This window comes from Aptenodytes patagonicus, chromosome 1 (genome assembly GCF_965638725.1).
Source record: "Aptenodytes patagonicus chromosome 1, bAptPat1.pri.cur, whole genome shotgun sequence".
Classification (NCBI taxonomy): domain Eukaryota; kingdom Metazoa; phylum Chordata; class Aves; order Sphenisciformes; family Spheniscidae; genus Aptenodytes; species Aptenodytes patagonicus.
Window position 1 is genome coordinate 44,434,002 of NC_134949.1, and position 20,075 is coordinate 44,454,076.

The window sequence follows — 20,075 nt, forward strand, 5'->3', positions numbered from 1 at the left end:
AATTGTCTGCATGTTGTGGGGTCATCTAGTCCCTGATTTGCAAGCGTAAGAGAAAAAGATTGTCTTTCTTTCCTGGTTGTACCTATCACAGGTTTGAAATTTTCTCCTTTTCTTTAACCATGTTTTTATAAAGAATTCAATGCCTTTGAAGCTGGTAATGTTAAGGACAGCTGCTGTGGCAATACAATTTCAGGTTTAAAGAAAAAGGGGCAGCCCAACAAACCAGTATTTCCTTTTCCCAATATGATCCCTATTTGTCCTGAGCGGTGTGGAGGAGCGATATTTTCCCAGTTGTCGATCCCAGCTATGCGTATGGGTTGCTAATTCTGCCCACTTGCTGTGGTGGTTTAATTGAAGTTATGGCCAGTTCATGTCATCCATTTCTGCATCCATGTGACTCTGTTACTAGTATTATTGCGACACCTTTGTGGCTTAGTGTATTCATGGTTTATGTGCCAAGAGGAGGAATTTGTTGGATTTGAGATCTCTGTGTGTAGACACAATACAATGGCCTCAAAACTGTCTGAAGCCCATGGATGTGGGAATTAGGATTAGAAATTCTGTCATTACAGTTTACCTGGGTTTCCTGAATTTGAAAGACTAATTTAGCTTATAACCCACCTTTATGCTGTCCCTGTTTTCTCTGCAGAGTTTTAAAACATTTTGGTTTGTGTGAAAACTATACAGTGAACATTATGAGCTTCCATTGTAAATACTGATCGGTGGAAGACTGTATTTTGGGTCTTCGCCCATAAACCATGTCCTATTGTGTTTCTCTCAGGCTTATGCAAATATCAACAATCAAAACCAGGTACTGAACTTGGAAACCCACCTCACTGCATTTATATCCTTCCTCTACTGACTATTTTGGAGTCTTAGATCCAATTAGGGAAAAGCATATGGTGCTGTGGCTCATTATTTTGGTATTGTTTTACCGAGAGAGCTGCAAGCATCAACTTTCTCATAATATCTTCCACAAAAATGTTTATATTAAGAAGATAGATATCGCTGTTAGAGATTCAGTGGTGCGGATGAGAGTAATCTGCATAAATAGCATTTTTCTCTGTAGCTTATTAGGAGAGTGTACTGTCAAGGCAAAAATGACTACTGACAAATACGAGAAGAAACATGAGACAGGCAGGAGCCACTTAGAGTCATCTCTAAAGAGTCCAGGTTCTCAACAGGACTTCAAATAGCCTTTTCTAAGCTGAAGAAGCATTAGCAGTGCTGTCTGTGTCATTTATGTTCTGCTCCATTGCCTCCTCTTTAAATGTAATGAAGTTATGAAGTTGCTTAGATGGAGAGAGTCTTTTGATTGGTGTTTAGGCATTATACATGAATAGGTTAATGTCTATGAACCTCCCAGTTGGAAGTTTCTAACACTAACTTACAGTTTCCATCAGAGATCAAAGTAATTTACTAACATAAATTATTTATACATAGGGCTGAAAGAAATTCATAATAACAATAAGGCACCTCCATGAGATAATCACCATACCAGAAGCACTCATCTGTACCTCATAGCCCTGCAGGGGTTTGTAATTATCTCCTGCAAACCACACCTCTAGTGATTGCTTTTTGTTGCTTCATTGCAGTGCTGCCACTTGCAGTATTTTGCCTGACAAATATTTTTAAAATTAAAAAAAAAAAACCAAAAACCAAACAGGTTAGGAATAGAAAACTTGTGGCAGTCATGCAAAGAGAAAATGTTAAAAGTACAAGAAATATTGAAGAAATGCAGTTAGTACAGGTTTTAATAACAACAAAAAAGTACTAAATGTGATCCTGTAGGCATTTTAAGAGGTACCTATGCTTTTTCTTCAAGTTATTCACTGGAATAAGCCCATCATCTCCTGCTATTTCCCATGGCTTGCTGGTGATCTATGGAAAACTGGCTGTTTACATGATGCTGGCTTCTCCGTGCTTCCTGCAGCTAAAATTACATTAAAAGAGGCTAAAAATGCATTAAATGCTCTCATAAAATTACTCTTCTGTGTAGACAATTGCGATATTTCAACAGAAGCATAACATGATTACAAATGGAGAAAGGCTGGTGAGAGGTGATGGTCTCCGTGGCAATAACTGTGTTTGTAAAGTACCTCCTCCAGCCTCTGCTGAAGCACTCAGATCAGAAACAGCAATCCTAACACCATTTTATGCTTACTAAACACACTCTAGTCTCAACATAAGTACCAAAAAAAAAATCAACAAAACAACCAAACCCCAATCAAAGGAACAATTAGAAGCATGGTCTTGATTTAAAAGTACCTTCCAAAATAGATGTTTAGATAGTCTGCTAATGAGGTACATTTCTGAGGAATACAAGGGAATACAAGTTCTCGTGCTGCGACAACCAAAGCTCCGCCTAGTGAATCTAGAGGTGAGGGCAGAGCCCTTGAATGTCGGGTGATACATGAGTACAAAGGTCTCCAAGAGGGGGGACTAAAACGAGCTTTCAAATATACTGTTTCAGTCTTATTCAGAGCCCCATGAATCAGCCAGAATAATTTAAACCAAGTCTACCATGTAATAGAACAGTGACCGCGGAGAAGACTGGGCGGCTGGGTGAGCTGTGATCATGATAACACAAATCAATAAGCAATTGATTTCTTCCATTCTGAACAAGCTGCAGGTGATAGATCAACTCCACCGTTAGCCTAGCCAATATGGACTTCCAAAACTGAATGTCAGGGGAACAGGAGCGTGCTTTGCTGTCACTGTGCCATTGCAGGCGCAGTTAGAGCCGAGCATGAGCTATGCAGATTGTACGGCTGAAATCCTTATTTCCATGATCTGAATCTATGCTGGGATTTATAACAGTATATGCAGACAGGGAGGAATAGTAAGTCCCTCCATAGAAGTACAGGCCATGCTGTGAAGGATATCTTAGGTTATTCTAGATATGAGTTAAAAATGTAAATTTTCTGGTATTAGGATCTCTTCTTTTGAGCAAGGTCATAACATCATTATAGCCCTCCTGGGTCAGATAGAGGTCTCTAGGATACTGCTCCCCAACCAGCCCATTTCCAGCCTGAAGAGTCCTAATCTACTTAGCTGTTCCTTCTGCAGAAGCTATGTCATATCTTTGATCATTCCTGCTGCTTTTCTTGGAATCTTTCCCAATTCTATCATATTCTTTCTGACGTGGGGAGGGCACCATAACTGCACCAGTTTTCAAGATACTGGCACATGTGCATTCTTACAGTGTTTTTATACGATACACACATTTAACATCATAAGCTATTTTGTTGTGTTCTCTCTGAGCATTTCCTAATTATACATAACTGTATTTGTTCTGTATGTTTTCACCACTGGTGATCGCTGAGCTGATGTTTTGCAGGGAACTATCTATTACAATCCCTAGGTCTCATTCCCAACTTGTAATAATCAATTCAGAGTCTATCACTTTATAGGTGTTGCATTATTATTGCAGTTTCTAAATTTTTTTAAATTAAAAGGAACAATAACTACATGATGCCGTTCTTATATACGCCACTCCAGTCTTTTGTTGGGAACAACCAAGAATCTCGCGTCCCCATGAAAGTCTTCTGAGACAAGCCCACGCACCTTTTGATAAGGGAGGAAGATGTAAACTGTGAAGTATAGCTGAGTATCTGGCATGCGTCCTTCAGATGGATATACTGCAGATGCTTATCCAAACCCGAATAAAAAGTGATTGCGTGTAAGAGCTGTTGAGAGAAGAACTGCCACTGATGCTGAAAATTTGGCTCAGAGGATAAAGTTCAGTTTCTCTTAAATGACTTGGAAGCTTGACTCCCAGTTGGAAAGGAATTTTGGTTCCTTTTATGTGGATGGTAAAGTCCTTAGGACATGGGCTGTCTTTTCTCTAGGAAACAGCCACTACATCCATGAACATGTGAGCCAGTTGCTCTCAGTAGTGTTCCCCCAGCTTTTTAGGTAAGGTTCTGACTTTGCCTCTTTCCCCTTGGCTCTTTGAACCTGGTAAATTGCCATGTTCTTTTTGCATTTGTGGTACGGGGAAAAAGTGCATCATTCCTGCAAAAAATTACCTACTGTCTTAACAAAGAGCTTGGATACACCCCCAAAAATTTTCAGCAACCAGCCTTCCGATTTATTCTAACAAAATAATGGAACCAAAGAGATATATCTTGATAGAAATGTACTTTATGCTCTACTGCCAGAATAAATTGTGGAAACAGACATGTGCCATAAGAGCTACTGTTTTTGAAAGAGAAGCATTGCTGTCTGAAATGCTTTATTGGACCGTTCATTTAACCTGATTCTTCTTGTCTCAAAAGCAACCTTGTTAACCTAGAGATACCGTTGTGCCTGAAAGGAAGGAGGAAAGCAGCTCAGATCATCCTAGTGATCATTTCTAAGCAGTACTCTCCTCTTTTTTTTCCCTCTCTCTCCCTCTCATATCTGCAAGTTCAAATCTATTACTCCTCCTTTTAAAACGAAGTTCCTGTAATTCTGAACATAATCCAGCCTTTCCCTCTTTGCCAGGACTGTTAGGAAGGTACTAAGCAATGAATTGCAAAAGGTTGCATTTGGCAGGATCCCAGATGATAGGCTGCAAGGCTGAAGGCAAAACCAAATCCTTCCAACCATTCCTGATGTGAGGAGGGATGCACCGTGTGCTTTCCCATCCTGTATCTGCCTTGGGTTTTTTGCCTGTCAGATAGAAGACAAGTCTTTTTTTATACTGAATGTTTTGTGCTTTGTGGTTTTTATACTTTTTGCTTTTGTGACAAAATGTGATGAGAAAGATCCATGTTACTGTTTCGCAGAAAGCAGTCTAGTGGTTGTGTGTGCGTGTGTGTTAATTGATTTCCACAACCTGAAGAAAAACCCCAGTCATGACTTGGTTTAAAGGGCAAACAGTATTTGTGGGACCCTGATTGTCAGGGGTGAAATGCTGAGCAGTATAACTTACTTTGCAGCCAGCACATATCTTGTCGTTTGGCTCCATACAGGATAGTTGCTGTGAACTCCAGTTGCTGCAACAGACTTGAGGTTATCAAGGATTTAAGCTGGGCAACTTTTGGCAGATACCTCATATTGTTCATTTGAATGTTTCATTTAACAACAGGAGTTTGAGATGTAATCCTGTTAATTTTCTGTGGCGCTTTCACAATTGTATTTTTAAAAGGTACAATAAATTATTAAAATATAACACCATGTCTTGTTTGCTTTCACAGCAAGAAAAATTGGGTGATATCTGCTTCTCCCTCCGTTATGTGCCTACTGCTGGCAAACTGACTGTCGTCATTCTGGAGGCAAAGAACCTGAAGAAGATGGATGTCGGTGGACTATCAGGTACGTGCATGAAAATCTGCTTGTAGATTTTGCAGGCTCGTAAAGGCAGAAAATCAACTCATTTTCTACTGGAGATCTCTTGGTTGAGAAGGTAAGGGCTCTTGTTCGCTGTCTGAAAAATGCCGTTTGTGTTTTCTGAAAGTTAGAGCATGAGTGAGTATATCACAACTCATTCTAGCTTAAAAAAAGAAATTTCATTATACATTGCATTCCACTCCAAGACAAGGTCTGAAGAGTTAAACAGTCAGACGACAGTGTAAGCTCTCTGTACTTTCCTTCTCTCCTGTTGCCTGGAGATAAATATAGACTATTCAGGCAAGAGAAAAAAATTTGACTACGATTCCTATTGTCTGTTTAATCTCACAAAACGTGAGCATTTCCCTGCAATGTTACTGATAATACATAATAGAGGAACTCACCACAGGTCAGCATGCTGACTGCTGGTTGAGGTGCTAGGATAATTGTTTCTACATTTGAAGGGCTCAGGTGTGATTGCTCCCATGCGCAGAGTTGGGAGTGCTCTGCATTTGCATATGCACCAGCAATCAAAATGACAGTCTTGCACTTGTGGTAGTCAGTCAGGTTGGTATCTCCAACATGCTCAGTACCTACAAAGAGTCCTCGTAGTCTTTCCTCGTAGTAAGGCTATACACGCTGTGAGTGAGATGATGTACACCATCTCTAAGGGAGGGTGCAGTCAGCCACGTGACATCAGGGCTGTGTCTCTGTGGTAGGGCTGTGTCCCAGGGACCTGGTGGAGCTCCACGTAGGCTTCTGTTCTCTGCTGTGTCTGGAATTCGGACACAAATTACTGTCTAAATTGCCAATTAGCTGAGACTAAATTAAATAACAAGATGCTTTATAAGGAGAGGTCTTTCCAGGAGAATTTTATTTTATATACCTTCTGTTTAAAAGAGACAGTTTCTACCGACCATTGAGAATGAGGATATTGCCAGTGCAGCTCTAGAACTGAAAACTTTTACAGCTGTCACTAACATACAGATGATGTAATCACCAGTTTTGCATTAGGAAGTGACAAGAAAAAAGCGTTTTGCTTTTATTTTCTTACAGTCTTAGCACAGGGTAAGAGTTATATCCAAAATACACAGAGAAATGGGAACCTGCTAAAAGCAAGCCTGAAGGGCTTACCACTTCTGATGAACAATAACAGGAGGACCTTCACAAAGTGAGGGAAAACAAAGTCTCTTACCAGTAACCAGTTACCTTTTTTTTTATTTTACTTGCTTCTAAAGTCTTCCACTGCACAGCAACAGACATAATAAAGTAAAAGATGTCAAAATATTGTTGTGGTCATTACCTCAATCAAGTCTAGCTTTTTCTTGTCTAAAATGGACACTGGATTAGGACACACTGCTAATAGTTTCCCTAATGCTCGTACTGAACCAATTGCAAATTAATGTTCTTAAGCACATTTACTTCCTAATTGTTTCCTAATGAAAGATTAGATTCTCATAATGGGGAAGTGTGGGGTTTTTTGACTGAAATGTAGCTCTAAGAGCCAGAGCATCTATATTCTTTTCCAAGCTTTGCGAGAAATGTGATGGATAATGGGTACTCAGCTCATAAGAAAAGAAACAAAGGGGCAGGGGAAGCACTAATGAACTGAAGACCTTCTACAAATTTCGGATGGAAAATATAATGCATTGTGTTGGAAATAACTATGAGGAAATGAATGGGCTTACTCTCCTCTATATGCTGAAGCACATAGAGGACATTTAAATATATTTCTAGGGCATGACAGGTTTTGTTCTCCTTTTTTAGGGCCATGCCAAACTAGAAACATCATGTTCTCTTGGAGACAAACAAACCCAATGGGATTCCATGGTTGTAGCAAGAATTCAAAAGTCACTGACAGTGATAAATGGCAGTTAGTACGGTATTCCTGAGGCAGTAATTATAGATGAAATAATGTTGGTTTAAAGTGGATCCAGTATCTTTCATTAGGGAATTTATCTTTTGAATAAATTATGCAGAAATAACTTTTGAAATCAAGCTGAGATTCTGTTGTCATTATTCACACTAAATAATACCTACTCTCAAAGTACAGTACTGCTAAGTGGTAATGAAGGTGACAGGATTTTATCTCGATTAGCGAACGCTTTCCCCACTAGTTTTGTTATTTTCTCTAGATACTAAAATGGCTTTTCGTTTTGCAAAACCGCAAGTTTTGCGTTGCAGTGGAGGTGGGAAAATGTTAACAATCAAATGTGATCTCAAACCGAATGTTACCTATATACTCAACTGCACTTACTGTCACCAAGGGAAAGCCATTAGCAAGAGGTGAGAATTATGCAGTTGACACAGATGGGGAAAAAAGTCTTAGAAGTTTGTCAAAAATAGGCAAAAAAGTATCTGGGTTTTGAGTTTAGAATATGTCTTTTTGTTATTCTCTCCTATTTTGGAGAAGATGCTGGAAAAGCAGAAGACAGACATTTGGAAAGGGCTCTGCTTTCTCTTGCATCCAGCCTTTATGCCTCTCTGTGGAGTTTATCTGCCTTGCAGAAAGGAGGAGCCGGGCCCTGGCTCCTGCAGGAGGTCTGACACAGCGCTGCCAAGCATTCGCAGCACAGCGGCGGGCGACCTTGCGGTTTGCTTCTGGCTGCTTCTCTCCACATCTCGAGTATTACTGCTGCTAGTAAATATCTGCTGTACCTTTGCACCTCAACGGTATGGAAAGCTTTAGCATGTGTTATCTTTAGTCCCAGTACAAAGAACCAGTTTCTGTGGCTCAGTAGTCTTCTGCACTTGTATTTAGTAATTTATTAAAAATTGGAATGCATCCATAATTGTGGTCAGTCGGACTTTAAAACACGCTTGATTTTCAACATGTGTATTTTATGTTTTGCAGATATAGAGCCCAGTTAAGAAAGTACCTATCAAAAGCAAGAGACCGATCACAGTAGATGGAAGTACTACCTTTCCTAGCATTTCTACAGGGTGAAATTCTACTGGTGAAACCTTAATCCTGCTAGTCAGCGTATATATCCCATTTAATAGTTACTACAGTTGAAAAAAAAAAAAGGCCTTTATCTCCAGTGTTTTGAACTTTTCCATAAATTGTATTAGCAGTCAAAAGCCAAGCACAAATTACTTTGGAAGCAGACAATAAAAGACAACAGACTAATCATCAAATTCATTAGACTCCTTGTAACAAAACCGGATCACCCATCTGAGCAATAAACTCCCAGGTTTTAAACTGAATGGCAACATCAGGCTGTGACTAAAGCAAACCTTGGCTCAAACACTGGAACTATTCAGCCTGAGCTCATCAAGTCACCACAACAAGTGGAAATTATTACTTCTGGTGAGCAAGGGCCTCTGGCAAACAATTATGCATGTTTTTAAATGGCATTTTAATTATTTAAATTATATTCAGATGCATTTTTAATAAATCTGACATCTGGCAGGTGATATGTAGGAATGTCAGCTATAAAGAGATTATTTTTATTTGTCTGAATTTGGTAAACTCAGGTTACATGGCTTTATAGGTATCCCTCACCCAAAACGTCTGCGAGACTTAGAAGCTTAGGTCTTACGGCAAATCAAGGGAACTTAGACTCCCAAGTCACTGTGTTGGGTTTTTTTAAATTTTAATTTCATTTAGATGATTTGCAAAACTGGAAGATTTCAAAACCAGTTTGCAGTTTAATCTCTCCAAACAGGCCATAGAGATACAGTCTGACTAATTCCTCGATAAGGGCACAATGCAGCCTAGCAATGCCGTTCGGTTCACAAGGGTCATCTAGGAATTATGATACTTTATTCAGGTTTACAATGCCTTCAGCTGCAGAGAGAGGGCAAGAATTATCTGCAGCTCCCCTGTAAGATATTCATTTAAATAAAAGTGCTCATGATTTCAGATACTGATTTAAATTAGTACAAAACTTCTATCTGAATTCATTTTAATCTTGTTTTGTATTTGTATTTTTTACTTATTTTCTAAAGAAAAAATGGTTGTTTAACCCTCAGCACATCTGACTAGCAGCTAAATGTGGACTGTGCAATAAATATGGTGCTTCTTTTTATTACATAGGAATATTCCCACTATTAATACACATTTTTGCAGGCAGTTCTATGGATTTCCATGTATTTAGTCATACCCTCCATTTGTATTCATTTTTGCTCCTGGCTTGAAATAAAAGCTTTCATTTCAACTTCCAGCAGCTTTTCCTGCTTTGACCAAGCCAATCATTGAAATAAATTACCTGAATACATTGAAAAGCATTTTCCCTCTGAACCCTCAGAAGAGCCTGGGGCTGGCACCTGGACAGACTGATGTTACGGGTGTTTAGCTACCCAGGCCCTTCGGCCTAAATGCCTTTTTGAAGAACTTCAGTGGCTCTACGTATTACTGGCAAAATACTGTTTTATATGAAAAGGTCATCTCTTAGTAGTGTAAGCCTTAACATAGCTTATCATCTTTTCAGGATTAATTTCAGTATGGTTTACTCCTTCTAAAAATCTTTGAAAGCTAATGTGGTTTTGTTCTCTCTGTATTATTTTAGTATGCTTAGCTTTCAGTCAATCTAATTACCGGGAGTGTATCCTAGTAGCAAGCAATGTACCCTCCCCTTACCTCCTCAGCACTGCCGCCTCTCACCATTCCCCCCGGTCAGACCCCAAGTTTCAACGGGGAGGAGATGCCCTAGCTGGCACGGGCTCAGGTATTGCCTTGGAACTGTTGCCAAGTAGCAAATACAATAGCAGACCCTAAACTGTACCTATTAATGCCAAATTAATGCTTAGGAAGAACTGCAAGGAGAAGTAGATTGTGACTGGATCCATGTGCTCTTCCTTCTGCAGAAAGCTGCAGATACAGCCGTGAAGAGAAAGTGGCCCGTAATCCAGTCCATTATGTGTGAAAGCTAATCTCAATATTTATGAGTTACAAATAGAAAATACGCAGCTCTTCTTTGTATCTGCCAAGCAAATACTATAAATCAGAACTGCCTCTGGGGACCAAACGGTACTATAGCAGAAATAAAGCTAGTTTTCTACAATTAGACATTTATTTTAAATATTGCATTCAAATTCAAAAGGCTTGGTTGGATGTCTTGGAAAAGAATTGAAAAATTAAAAATTGTTTTGAGACCAGCTCTATGAAGACAGAGTGAATGCTCATGAATTATTCAGTCAGAGCATTCACTTTAATAACTTCATTAAAACATAAGAAACTTTAAAAGCTAGCTAACACGAACGCAGTATTATGAGAAGAGAAATACACCAATAGTGCCATGGCCTTGCTATAAGCCATATGGTAAGCATAACTCAGTGAATATTAAGGGAAAAGTAAACAGCCTTATTAAAAGACAAAAGTAAAAATAAACAACAAACACCACCACCACAACAGCTGCATTTGCGACTAGCCTAATCCTAAAGAACCCAACAGAGATCAGTACCAACAAATATTTTAAGGTCTCTACTTACTGTGAGGATTTCTACGACATCTAATATCTCAGTATCTCTACTGTAATACACTGGCAGAACTTCCAACAGTAGGTGGCTGCAGCAATACATCTCTCTAACGCTTTGCAAAGCAGTCTCACAGCATCACAGTAAATTCACTGTGGGCTCCTACAGTGGTGATGGGACCAGTCACCAAAGCTCCATCATGTTAAAATCTTTCTCTCCTGCCCGGAAGAAGATTCCTATTGGTGACATCTTCCTTAAGACTGGGCAGTAGGGACGGGGAGTCTTGTCTGAAATGGTCCTCTTTCAATGGGTAGATAAGGTCTTAGGGAGTTGTTTCTTCTAATCCCAACTCGAGCGTTCGACATCAGACCACCTTCTTCCTCAAGTTAAAAGCTGAAGGTGGCAATTCCAAAATCAAAATATATTCCAAATTACAATGCATTCATCATAGAAGCCATGTTAAAGGATACATAAATTCTCATATTCCAGGGCATTTTGGAGAGTCTTAGGAGGAAGCTGTCGGGTAATTGTCCATTTTGGAGTGAGTACACAATTTCCACTGAATCATATGCTACAGGCTATTGCACACAATAATATATTGTATTAGATGAAACATCAAATGTGGCAACTCCTACAAAGAAGCAGAGTCAAATTGTTCTGCTCTTTTTTTCCTCCTGTGCTTAAGATGAGGAAAAATAGATTGTGCCTGCTGATTACCGGTGAAGTTGTACAAAACCTGTAGGCACTGCTCTGAGAAACCTTAGGACAAACACTGCTGAAAAATTGCCTGGGCTCAGGAGGTGTTTGAACAGCTTCTTGATTTGAGAAAGGAAAGAAAGCTTATTGTATGTGTACATCTCCTTAATCGTACACGCTGACCAAAGGTACAGGAGGTCAGCACCCAGCTGTGTGGACTCTGCCAGCCAGTAGTCATAATTTTCCGGCATTGCTGTTGATTTCCCCCCACCCTCCCTTCCCCAAAACAGAGAGCAGGAAGACTTCTTATTCTTTTGAATAGCCACATCTAAATAATGCATTTTGTGTGTGTTTGTATGCGTGCTTCTTCCTGATTAAATTATAGTATGTTTTTATTTGGTTATGCAGTCCCAAAGCAAGTGTGAAGATGTGTGTGTTAAATTACTTATATGAAAATGAGATGGTCAACACTTTAGGTTTTCAAGCTCTACAAGAATTTCATAGCAATGTGAGTAGCTGTAAAATGGATGTAGAAATACTGTAGATAGATTCTGGAGTCCTTAGTGAAATTAGTCAGTTCTCTTACAAGTAAGTTTAATTTATTTTTACTCTCTGAAAATTGCAGCCTATGTCTTTTCTTTTAATGGATTTGAAGAAAAAAATTAAAATATGAACTCAAAAAGAAAAAGTCTTTTTTCATCTCTGTAAATACCGTTTAGATCAGTGCTTAAAAGTTCACATAAAGTGAGGAAAGTATAATTGAGGGTATTTCCTTTTCAGGACTGTGTAAAGTCATACAGGTTTTTAAGACAACATGATGAGCATTGTATTAGCACTGTTAATGCGGTTGATGTTTGATTAAGTTTGTAGGACTTTCTGAAGAAACAGAAACAACTTTAAATTCAAGTTTATACATTACTTTAAATCCCACATGCCTTTTTTGTTTGTTTAATCCCATGTGGGCAAGAAAGATGATTAGTTTCTGCTAAATCTTTATGTAGTTATTTCTTATATGCCTCCTGACTCAGTTTCCAACGTGTAACTCCTCTGTGTGCACATCTCAATGGAAAGAAACATTTCACAAATTAGACCCTTGATCCTGATCCTGAATTATCCCTGAAGGGAGTAGGGGTTGTATGCTGAGAAGGGAACTGCACATCTCCTCTAGTACACTGGGCTGAAAATACTTCTGTGACGACAGAGAAAGCGTATACTTCAGTGTAAGGAGAGAGGTAGGAAGACAGGTGTTTCTGGTTCTTTGTCAGTATCATTATTTTACATATATGCTTTACGGGTGATAGTTGTTCAAATCTGTTCACACATTTGGCAAGTGAAGCTCTCCGCTGGCAGCTACGAGATGCTTATTCAACAAAAATGGAAACGAAGTTTTCCCATTGCCAATTCCAGAATTTATTTTCCAAAAGCTTTCTAACTGAAGGTGGAAGTCAAATCCTGCCCTTTCTTCTGTTGATGCAGTTCCCCAGAAAGGTCCCATTATCCTTCTCGAGGTAACAGGAGAGAAATATAATCTTGTTGCTGATTGAGACTGAGGTGCCAACATTCAGTTATTCTTGTTGTGCCTTTTGTATGTCTCAGGAGAGTGATAGGAATCTCAGTGGGATTCTCTTTCCAAATATTTTATCCCTCACTTTACTTCCATTATGCTATTGATGAGGTAGAAAAGCCAGCATTTGGGATTTGTTTCTTCCTTCCAGCACAGGCCACACTGCCTTCGAGCCACCTTGTTCTAGTTGAGTCAGTCACAGGGTTTGATTAACCACAAATTACCTGCCAACAAGGTGGAAAAGTGAAGCCCAGAAATGCCACTTTTCCCCTGTAAAGAAGTTCCTGTGTAGTGGAGGTGAGAATTTATCTGGGTTTAATTCCTAGCTACCGTTTCTTGTGCATTTGTTTGTTAGCGTTGAAAGTCAACACAGTGAGTGTCCTATCTTCATGAGGGTCTTCTGTATCATCATTAAGGCGTCTTTACATCTTCTTTGTAATAAACTGAATAACTGAGCTCTTCAGACATCTTATGGTAAAGTGTATGTGTCATTTTGTGAAACTTTCAGATGTATTGAAGGGGAAAACAAGGCTGGGTATGAGTCAAGTATCTACAGAAGCAACACCTTTATTTAGATATTTAGTTTCTGTAGGACAGCTAAGGTGCTAGGCAATTGTTTTACAAAGCTGACGATAAGAGAGGAATCTGGTCTTTTTTCTCCCTTAACAATATGATTGGTTTTAAACAAAAAACTGTGGGTTTTTTCCTCCGTTATACCAGTCTTGTTGATAAAATGGTGCCAGATGTGTTTCTCTCAACTGATGGCTCTATCGCCAATATAATGCAAGAGTAAAACTGGTAATATGGAAGGAACATCTCCTGACATTTTATGGTTGTTAGTGCAGTGACTTTAGTCCATAGGAGGAGGTTAAGATTTTCTTCCTCTTTTGTTTATTAAGCTATCTTTTTTCTGTCTTGTTGATGAAAATGCTATTGCTCATTCCCCACATGAATTCCTTTCGTTTCTGCTGAGCTGTCTCCAGGTTTACAAATAGCAACATTTTTTACTCTCTTTAAATCAAAATAATTTATGTGCAGGGGTTTCTTGTGGCATCCCAACACATTAGATATTAATGTAATGATTATTGAATAGTAAAATATATAACTCTCATTAAAGAAAAAGCACAGATCACATAGCATCTGTCCAGTATGCGTGCCAACAGACATAAACTTCTTTATTTGACTGCAAAATTCAGATGTTATGTAACACAGTTGACCAATGTGCAATGGGTGACATTTAGAGGTTTTCTTGCAAAACATGCCTAACACGAAACCTGTCATGAAGAATCCCACCCACTGTAAAGCTCAGCTGTTTTCTACTTTTTTGTGAAAGCAGAAAGGAGGATTTGTAAGCTCTGTATTGTGAGCTTTGTCACAACATAATCTCTCTCAGATTTGAGTTTGTCAAAAGCCAAATAAAGATACAGGTATACATTATAAAACTGGGCATAATCTCATAGTAGGCAGAACCAAATTTTAATTCCCGTCCTGTAAGTAGCGACACACGAGGACTTCAGGATCCAAATGTAATCTCTGCAGCTCAGCAGCATCTCTGTAGGAATTTCTTCAGGTTAGAGAAGTAAGGGGTTCTGTTTAATCTCAGCTATCAAGCCCAATTCGTGGGACCTCTTTTTGTTCAGATTCCCGGTGGTATCACAGAACACTTTACATATACAGGTCTGCAGGTTAAATCCACCTTTCCATTGAAGAGACTATGATAACGTCCTGATTGAGCCCTAGTGAGAAAACGTCTTAAATTCTGTTTGAGCCTCTCCAGAAATCTTTGCAGTACAGCTGGCTCCAGGGCCAGTCTCATTACGACGTTGTTGTGAGGGGATGCGTTCCTGCAGTAAGGAACGCTGGGTTGGAGTACTGAGCTATATCAGTTGCTTCCCGTCAGCAAACCATCACATGCTTGTCAACATTTGAGGGATGCTAAAAGTAGTGATTATGAGAGCATGCAGCATAACGGGGTTTTTAAGTTCAGGAGCCCTGGCTATGTGGGATGTGAAGAAATGCTTACGTAAGGATGTGACAGCATCAGCAAGTCTTGTGCTGCAAATTGTTTCAGCTGGTTGGGAGCTAAATTAATTCAGGCTGCTCCCTCATGGCTAAAAAATAGAGGGGGGAATGTTTAATTAAAAAGAAGTGCATGTTACTTTACAAATAAGGTATTTAGGATCTGGTTCTGGAAAGCTGTGGGAGCAAAGGTGTTTCTGGGAGAGGTTTCTGATTTTGTCATTCAAAGTCACTTTCACTGGGGCTAAGCAAGCTTAAAGGGTATCACACCAAACTCCTTCCTGGACGGTGGAAGTTAGGGACTGGCTCAGTCATTCCCAGAGGCTATCCACAGTGCCCCATTGTTGAGGAACGTCTACTTCAGGAAGTTACTCTCTGGCTCCTGGTCGGGAAACCAGCACTTGACAAGAACAATCTTTCCATCTGCTGCTCTGCTCAGTCTGTGTGTCTGGTAGTCCCTGCAGGAGAGCAAGTGAGTGATTTCCTAAATTGATCGAGTACTTTGACCTGAATTAGTCAAGAAATAGACTCAAGTATGAGATAGATGTTGCTTTTGTCTAATCTGGGCATGGATTGCATCCTTTTGATCAGGATTTGAATTCTCCTCACAACAAAATGGAGTAGTATAAGAGAATCCACACTAAAGCATAGACAATCATTTATGTTTTATAAATGAAATTATTCAGACAAGCACATCTTCCACGTACACCAGTGCACACTTTCCTTTGCGTAACTAATATGTCTACAATATTATAAAATACCAATTGCTGTAGTGTCTAGGTATTACGGTCCTCAGCTTCACATTCCATGACGTAGCAGGGGATACGGACTTGATAGCTTTTCAGCCTTGAGGTAGGTTTTGCACTGATGAAATGTTCCATTGCATTAAGAGTTGGCAAAAGCCCAAGGCCAACAGTAGTCCTCTAGTAATTTAAAATATAGTTCTGTGAGCAGTGGAATTATAAGGTGTGATTTCCTTTAAATGTCAGATTGTGGCTGGGTATTCTGATGTCTAATACAATACATGCTTCAATTGAAACTTTTTTCCACAGTTTGAACATCCATAATATCTCTTTCACATATGTATTTTCTGGTGTGTAATAAAAGGTGAGACCATATTGCAGCTTTCACCTTATATAGGGATACTTAGTAGGCGCTCTCTATTCCACCTGGCTGCCTACTTTCACAAAGCTGGTAGGAATTTAATATCCTTGAGAGGCCTGTGGTACTGTCAAGTTTGATTGACACTGGCCAATATACTAAAAAGGTATGGAAAGGGGGCAGTCAGTCACCAGGCTGGTACTTGCACACAAAGAAAATAGAATTATTACCTACACTGTGTTTCCTTGGGAACCCAAACAAAAAAAACCCAGTACTTTGTTTTATTGCAAATCCAGTGACAAACATGCTTTGATGATTCATATTTAAATCTATTCTTATTTCCTTTCCGTGTGGTGTTTTTTTTCTTTCTTTCTGATATCTGGATAAAGCAAATGAATACCTTTTTTAAAAAATCTATATAGCTGCTCCAAATCATTCCATTACTTCCTCTCTAGTTTTAATTGCTTTCCATGCATAGGAGACCCTGAATCTGAATAACCTAAGCCATACCCTGATTTTTGAAAACATATTTTGGCTCTGTTGGCTGTTGGCATCGTACTTCAGCAAAGAGCACGGTCCCCAAGCGTTCCATTGCTGTGCATTTGCATACAGGTTTGCTTTCTGCAGAGCATTCGTAGAATAAGCACTTTGGCTTTTCTTGTTTACATGCTGTTTGCTGTATTTTCTCTTTGTTTACAATTCCAGCGTGTTTGAATCCTGATGGGTTAAATGGAAGGGAAGACTAGCATCAGCCACAGTGCTGCTGCCTGACCTATCCAGCACACGCATCTTGCTTTTAGAAAAGCCCAGTCATTTTTCACCAGCACTTTGAGGTACATTCAAATCTGCTTTGGCATCTCTCCAGCCCTGCATAATATCAAGCAGGGGACATCCTGTCTGAGAGAACAGATTGTTAGTTCAATTATATTCCTGAAATTGAGTTAAATTTCCATGAAATCTGCTTCAAATGTGAAGAACCCTAGGGGAATGGGGGCTTTTTTGTTTGTTTGACTTATATTATAGCAATCGGGCATAGTAAATGAGATGCATTGTATAAGCGTGTGTTCTGTGTGCTGTTTATGGCTGTTTATCTCGTGTTTATCTCATGTATCTCATGCAAGCCATATTAAAGAGAAGAAGCGCAGCAATTAGCGTCTCACAAACTAATGAGAATGAAAGAAATAAGGCATATGAGAAACAGTAAATCACTTAATGACTTTATCAGGTTAGCATGATAAATAAAGATACTTGGTAAGATGGAAAAAAACCCTAAATAATTACAGTGAGAAGTATTTGAAAGAAATTGCATGCAAGCTGCCAGGAAGGCAAAAATTTTGGGTTTGTAAAAGGCACAGAGAGTTGCCATCTATGCGTCACCGAAGACCAGACAAGCTAACACAGTCACATCATGGTTTTGACAATGGTCATAAAACACAAACCACTGTAGAACAGCACGAGATTTTCAATAGCCACACTAAATCCACATAAAGCTTGCCTTTTCCTCTCCAAAGTCCTGGTAAGCTGAAGCATTAAAATTGGTTCAAATGCATATTTTCAAACTTTACATCAACAGATTTGACAGCATATGCTGACATCAGACCTCCAGTTCTACTCTGTTATGGGCATGAAGCTCAATAGATAACATACTAATAAATTAAAGGCAATGAAAGGCAAGACAAGCCTTACTAAAATGATCAGAAACTTCTGCTAACGTTTTTATTTCAAATAAGAACAATTAATGAATTTGAACTCCAGTGGATGACAGGAGGTTTGGATTTCTTTCTTTTCCAAGCATGAATAGAACATTGGTACATCTTTATTTGTCCTCTTCATATGCAAAAAAGTGGCATTCTATTATTCTTATGAGGCAGATGATTTTTAATAGACAAAATGAATAACTATATACAAACAACTTTACATTTAACTGTGGAAGAAAGTTACTAAGTAAAATAGTGAATTTTACAGTGATTTTTAAAAGCAGGAGTGTAGAAATTTGGCCACATTTTTAAAGTCATTTATGTGTCTTGAGATACAGAATTGGAAGTCAGATGGGGTTTCTTCAGTAGTTCTCCGAAAGGTGCTTAGCTTTTGAAAATCCCATCCATACTTCAGCTTTTAAACACATTGTAAACTGTACTTTTACCAACATTTCCTGATTCAGTCAGTCACAGTGACCAAATTTTCACTGAATCAGGAGTTCAGGGCCAAGCCTTGATAAACTGAAAAGCAGAAGGTTGGTGTCTTAGTTATATCAAAACTCTTTTACACAGCTCTGACAGCACAGAGAAGCTGTTAATGTTTTTTTCGATGAATTAGAGGACTTAAATTCAAAAAATACTTTCTAATACTGGAGGCTTCATAGATATTTTGGGGCTTAAGCTAATGCTTACCCGAGTCTCTTAGATGTGCAGTCAATAGGGAAGTGACAGAGTGCATGTGAATTTAATCATCCATCAGGTGACTTGGCTAGCCAAATGTGAAAAGAAGCACTCGGAAGAAAAATGTGCATATTGCCCATTCCCTTGAGCCCTTTTGTCCAAAAGCTAATTCCTGGATGTCAATGAACCATAGAGTGCTAGGTGATAAAAATATTTAAAGGAGAGCTTAGACTAGTAAGTACTCTTGACTTTCTAAGGCATCAAAGCAAAACCAAAAGAGAAAAACTTCAACTATATTTGTCTGAGAAGTACCTCTGGCATTTCTCAGGGAGTCTCTAATCATTAGTATTCCAAATGGCTCTGCAAATGCAGTTGCACGAGGCAGTGGAGATATGGGTGGCATGGGGACGTGACTAATTTAGTAGTAGCTTCTGCTCTGAACCTTCGGAGAAATCTTACTTTCTGGTTCCTACTTTAGTGTATGCTTTGTGGGTGGGCTTTAACTCATAACTTCCTAATGTAAAATGCTTGTATGATCCCAGCAAAGTAAAATCTCTTAGACTAGAGACCTTCATCTGTCCTCATCCACTTAAGTGTCCTAACCAGTGGTTTGCAAAGTCAAGACATTTCCTGCCAGATGTCCTTCTTGTCCCAGGAGCCTTTCCTTCTCATTTACTTGGGTCCAGATTCAAGAAAAGGGTTTAATTTCCTAACCACCAGCCAAGACTATACACTGGTGGATAGGAAATGCTCAGAGGAGGTGGAGGATTAAATTCCCTCATGTTGAGGAGGAACAGGAGCAGGGTTCCTGCTTCCCTGCTGCATGTTCTGCTCATGAAAACCTAGTCCTCAGAACCACTTTCTCTGTTTCCAGGGACAGCTACATTTTTTTACCAAGCATGCAAAGGCTGTACTTTGTACAGAGCTCGGTCACAACCTCTCAGTCTCTCTGTGCTGAGCGTGAGCTGAGCATGCCAACCAGGGTGCATACCAGAGGGATCTGAATTGTGCAATTTTCCATATCCCTAAATGTTTAGGAAAGTGAGGGCATCTCCACATGTTGGGTGACCAAATGAACATGTTCTGTGGGAGGTGCAGTGGTGTGATGTTGGACACTTAGAAAAAAATATTCTTCCAGAAAACACTGACATATATGTCCTCTCACATGCATGTGTAAGGTCTTTTTATATTTACTCTTTTTGGTACCCAAGATGTGCCAACGTTGTTCTGTATGCACCTAAATGCTACTTTGAACCTTAAGGTTAACTCTTCCCAGATTTCCTAGTAACTTCTTGTTTGACCATATGTAAACGTATTTGGCTAAGTTTGACCTTGGAGAGCATTTCTTTGTGCCTTTGTTTGCACTCATATCATCTCCAGTGTGGGAGAGGACTGCCTCTTATTATATAGAGCCAATGTCCAACTGAAAGGGGACTCTTGAGTGCTACTGTGGTAAGTCTTGAATTTCCTGATTTTTCCCTCCTCCTCCTTCCATCTATGCTCAGATCCCTTTCTTCCCTGAGACCATTGTGTATTATTTCTATCATGACTGTACTTAAGTAAGATCTCCAGTCAGTTTGATC

At 39.3% G+C, this 20,075-nt stretch overlaps 1 protein-coding gene across 6 annotated transcripts in view; it reads left to right on the forward strand.

The window, feature by feature from the left end:
• SYT1 (synaptotagmin 1) overlaps positions 1-20,075 on the forward strand; it is a 457,999-nt gene that overhangs the window by 398,955 nt on the left and 38,969 nt on the right. For all 6 annotated transcript variants that reach the window (XM_076333461.1, XM_076333478.1, XM_076333451.1 and 3 more), the window contains one exon: positions 5,184-5,301. In XM_076333461.1, coding sequence (XP_076189576.1) covers positions 5,184-5,301 — 118 coding nt within the window. The remainder of the gene's footprint in view (positions 1-5,183; positions 5,302-20,075) is intronic.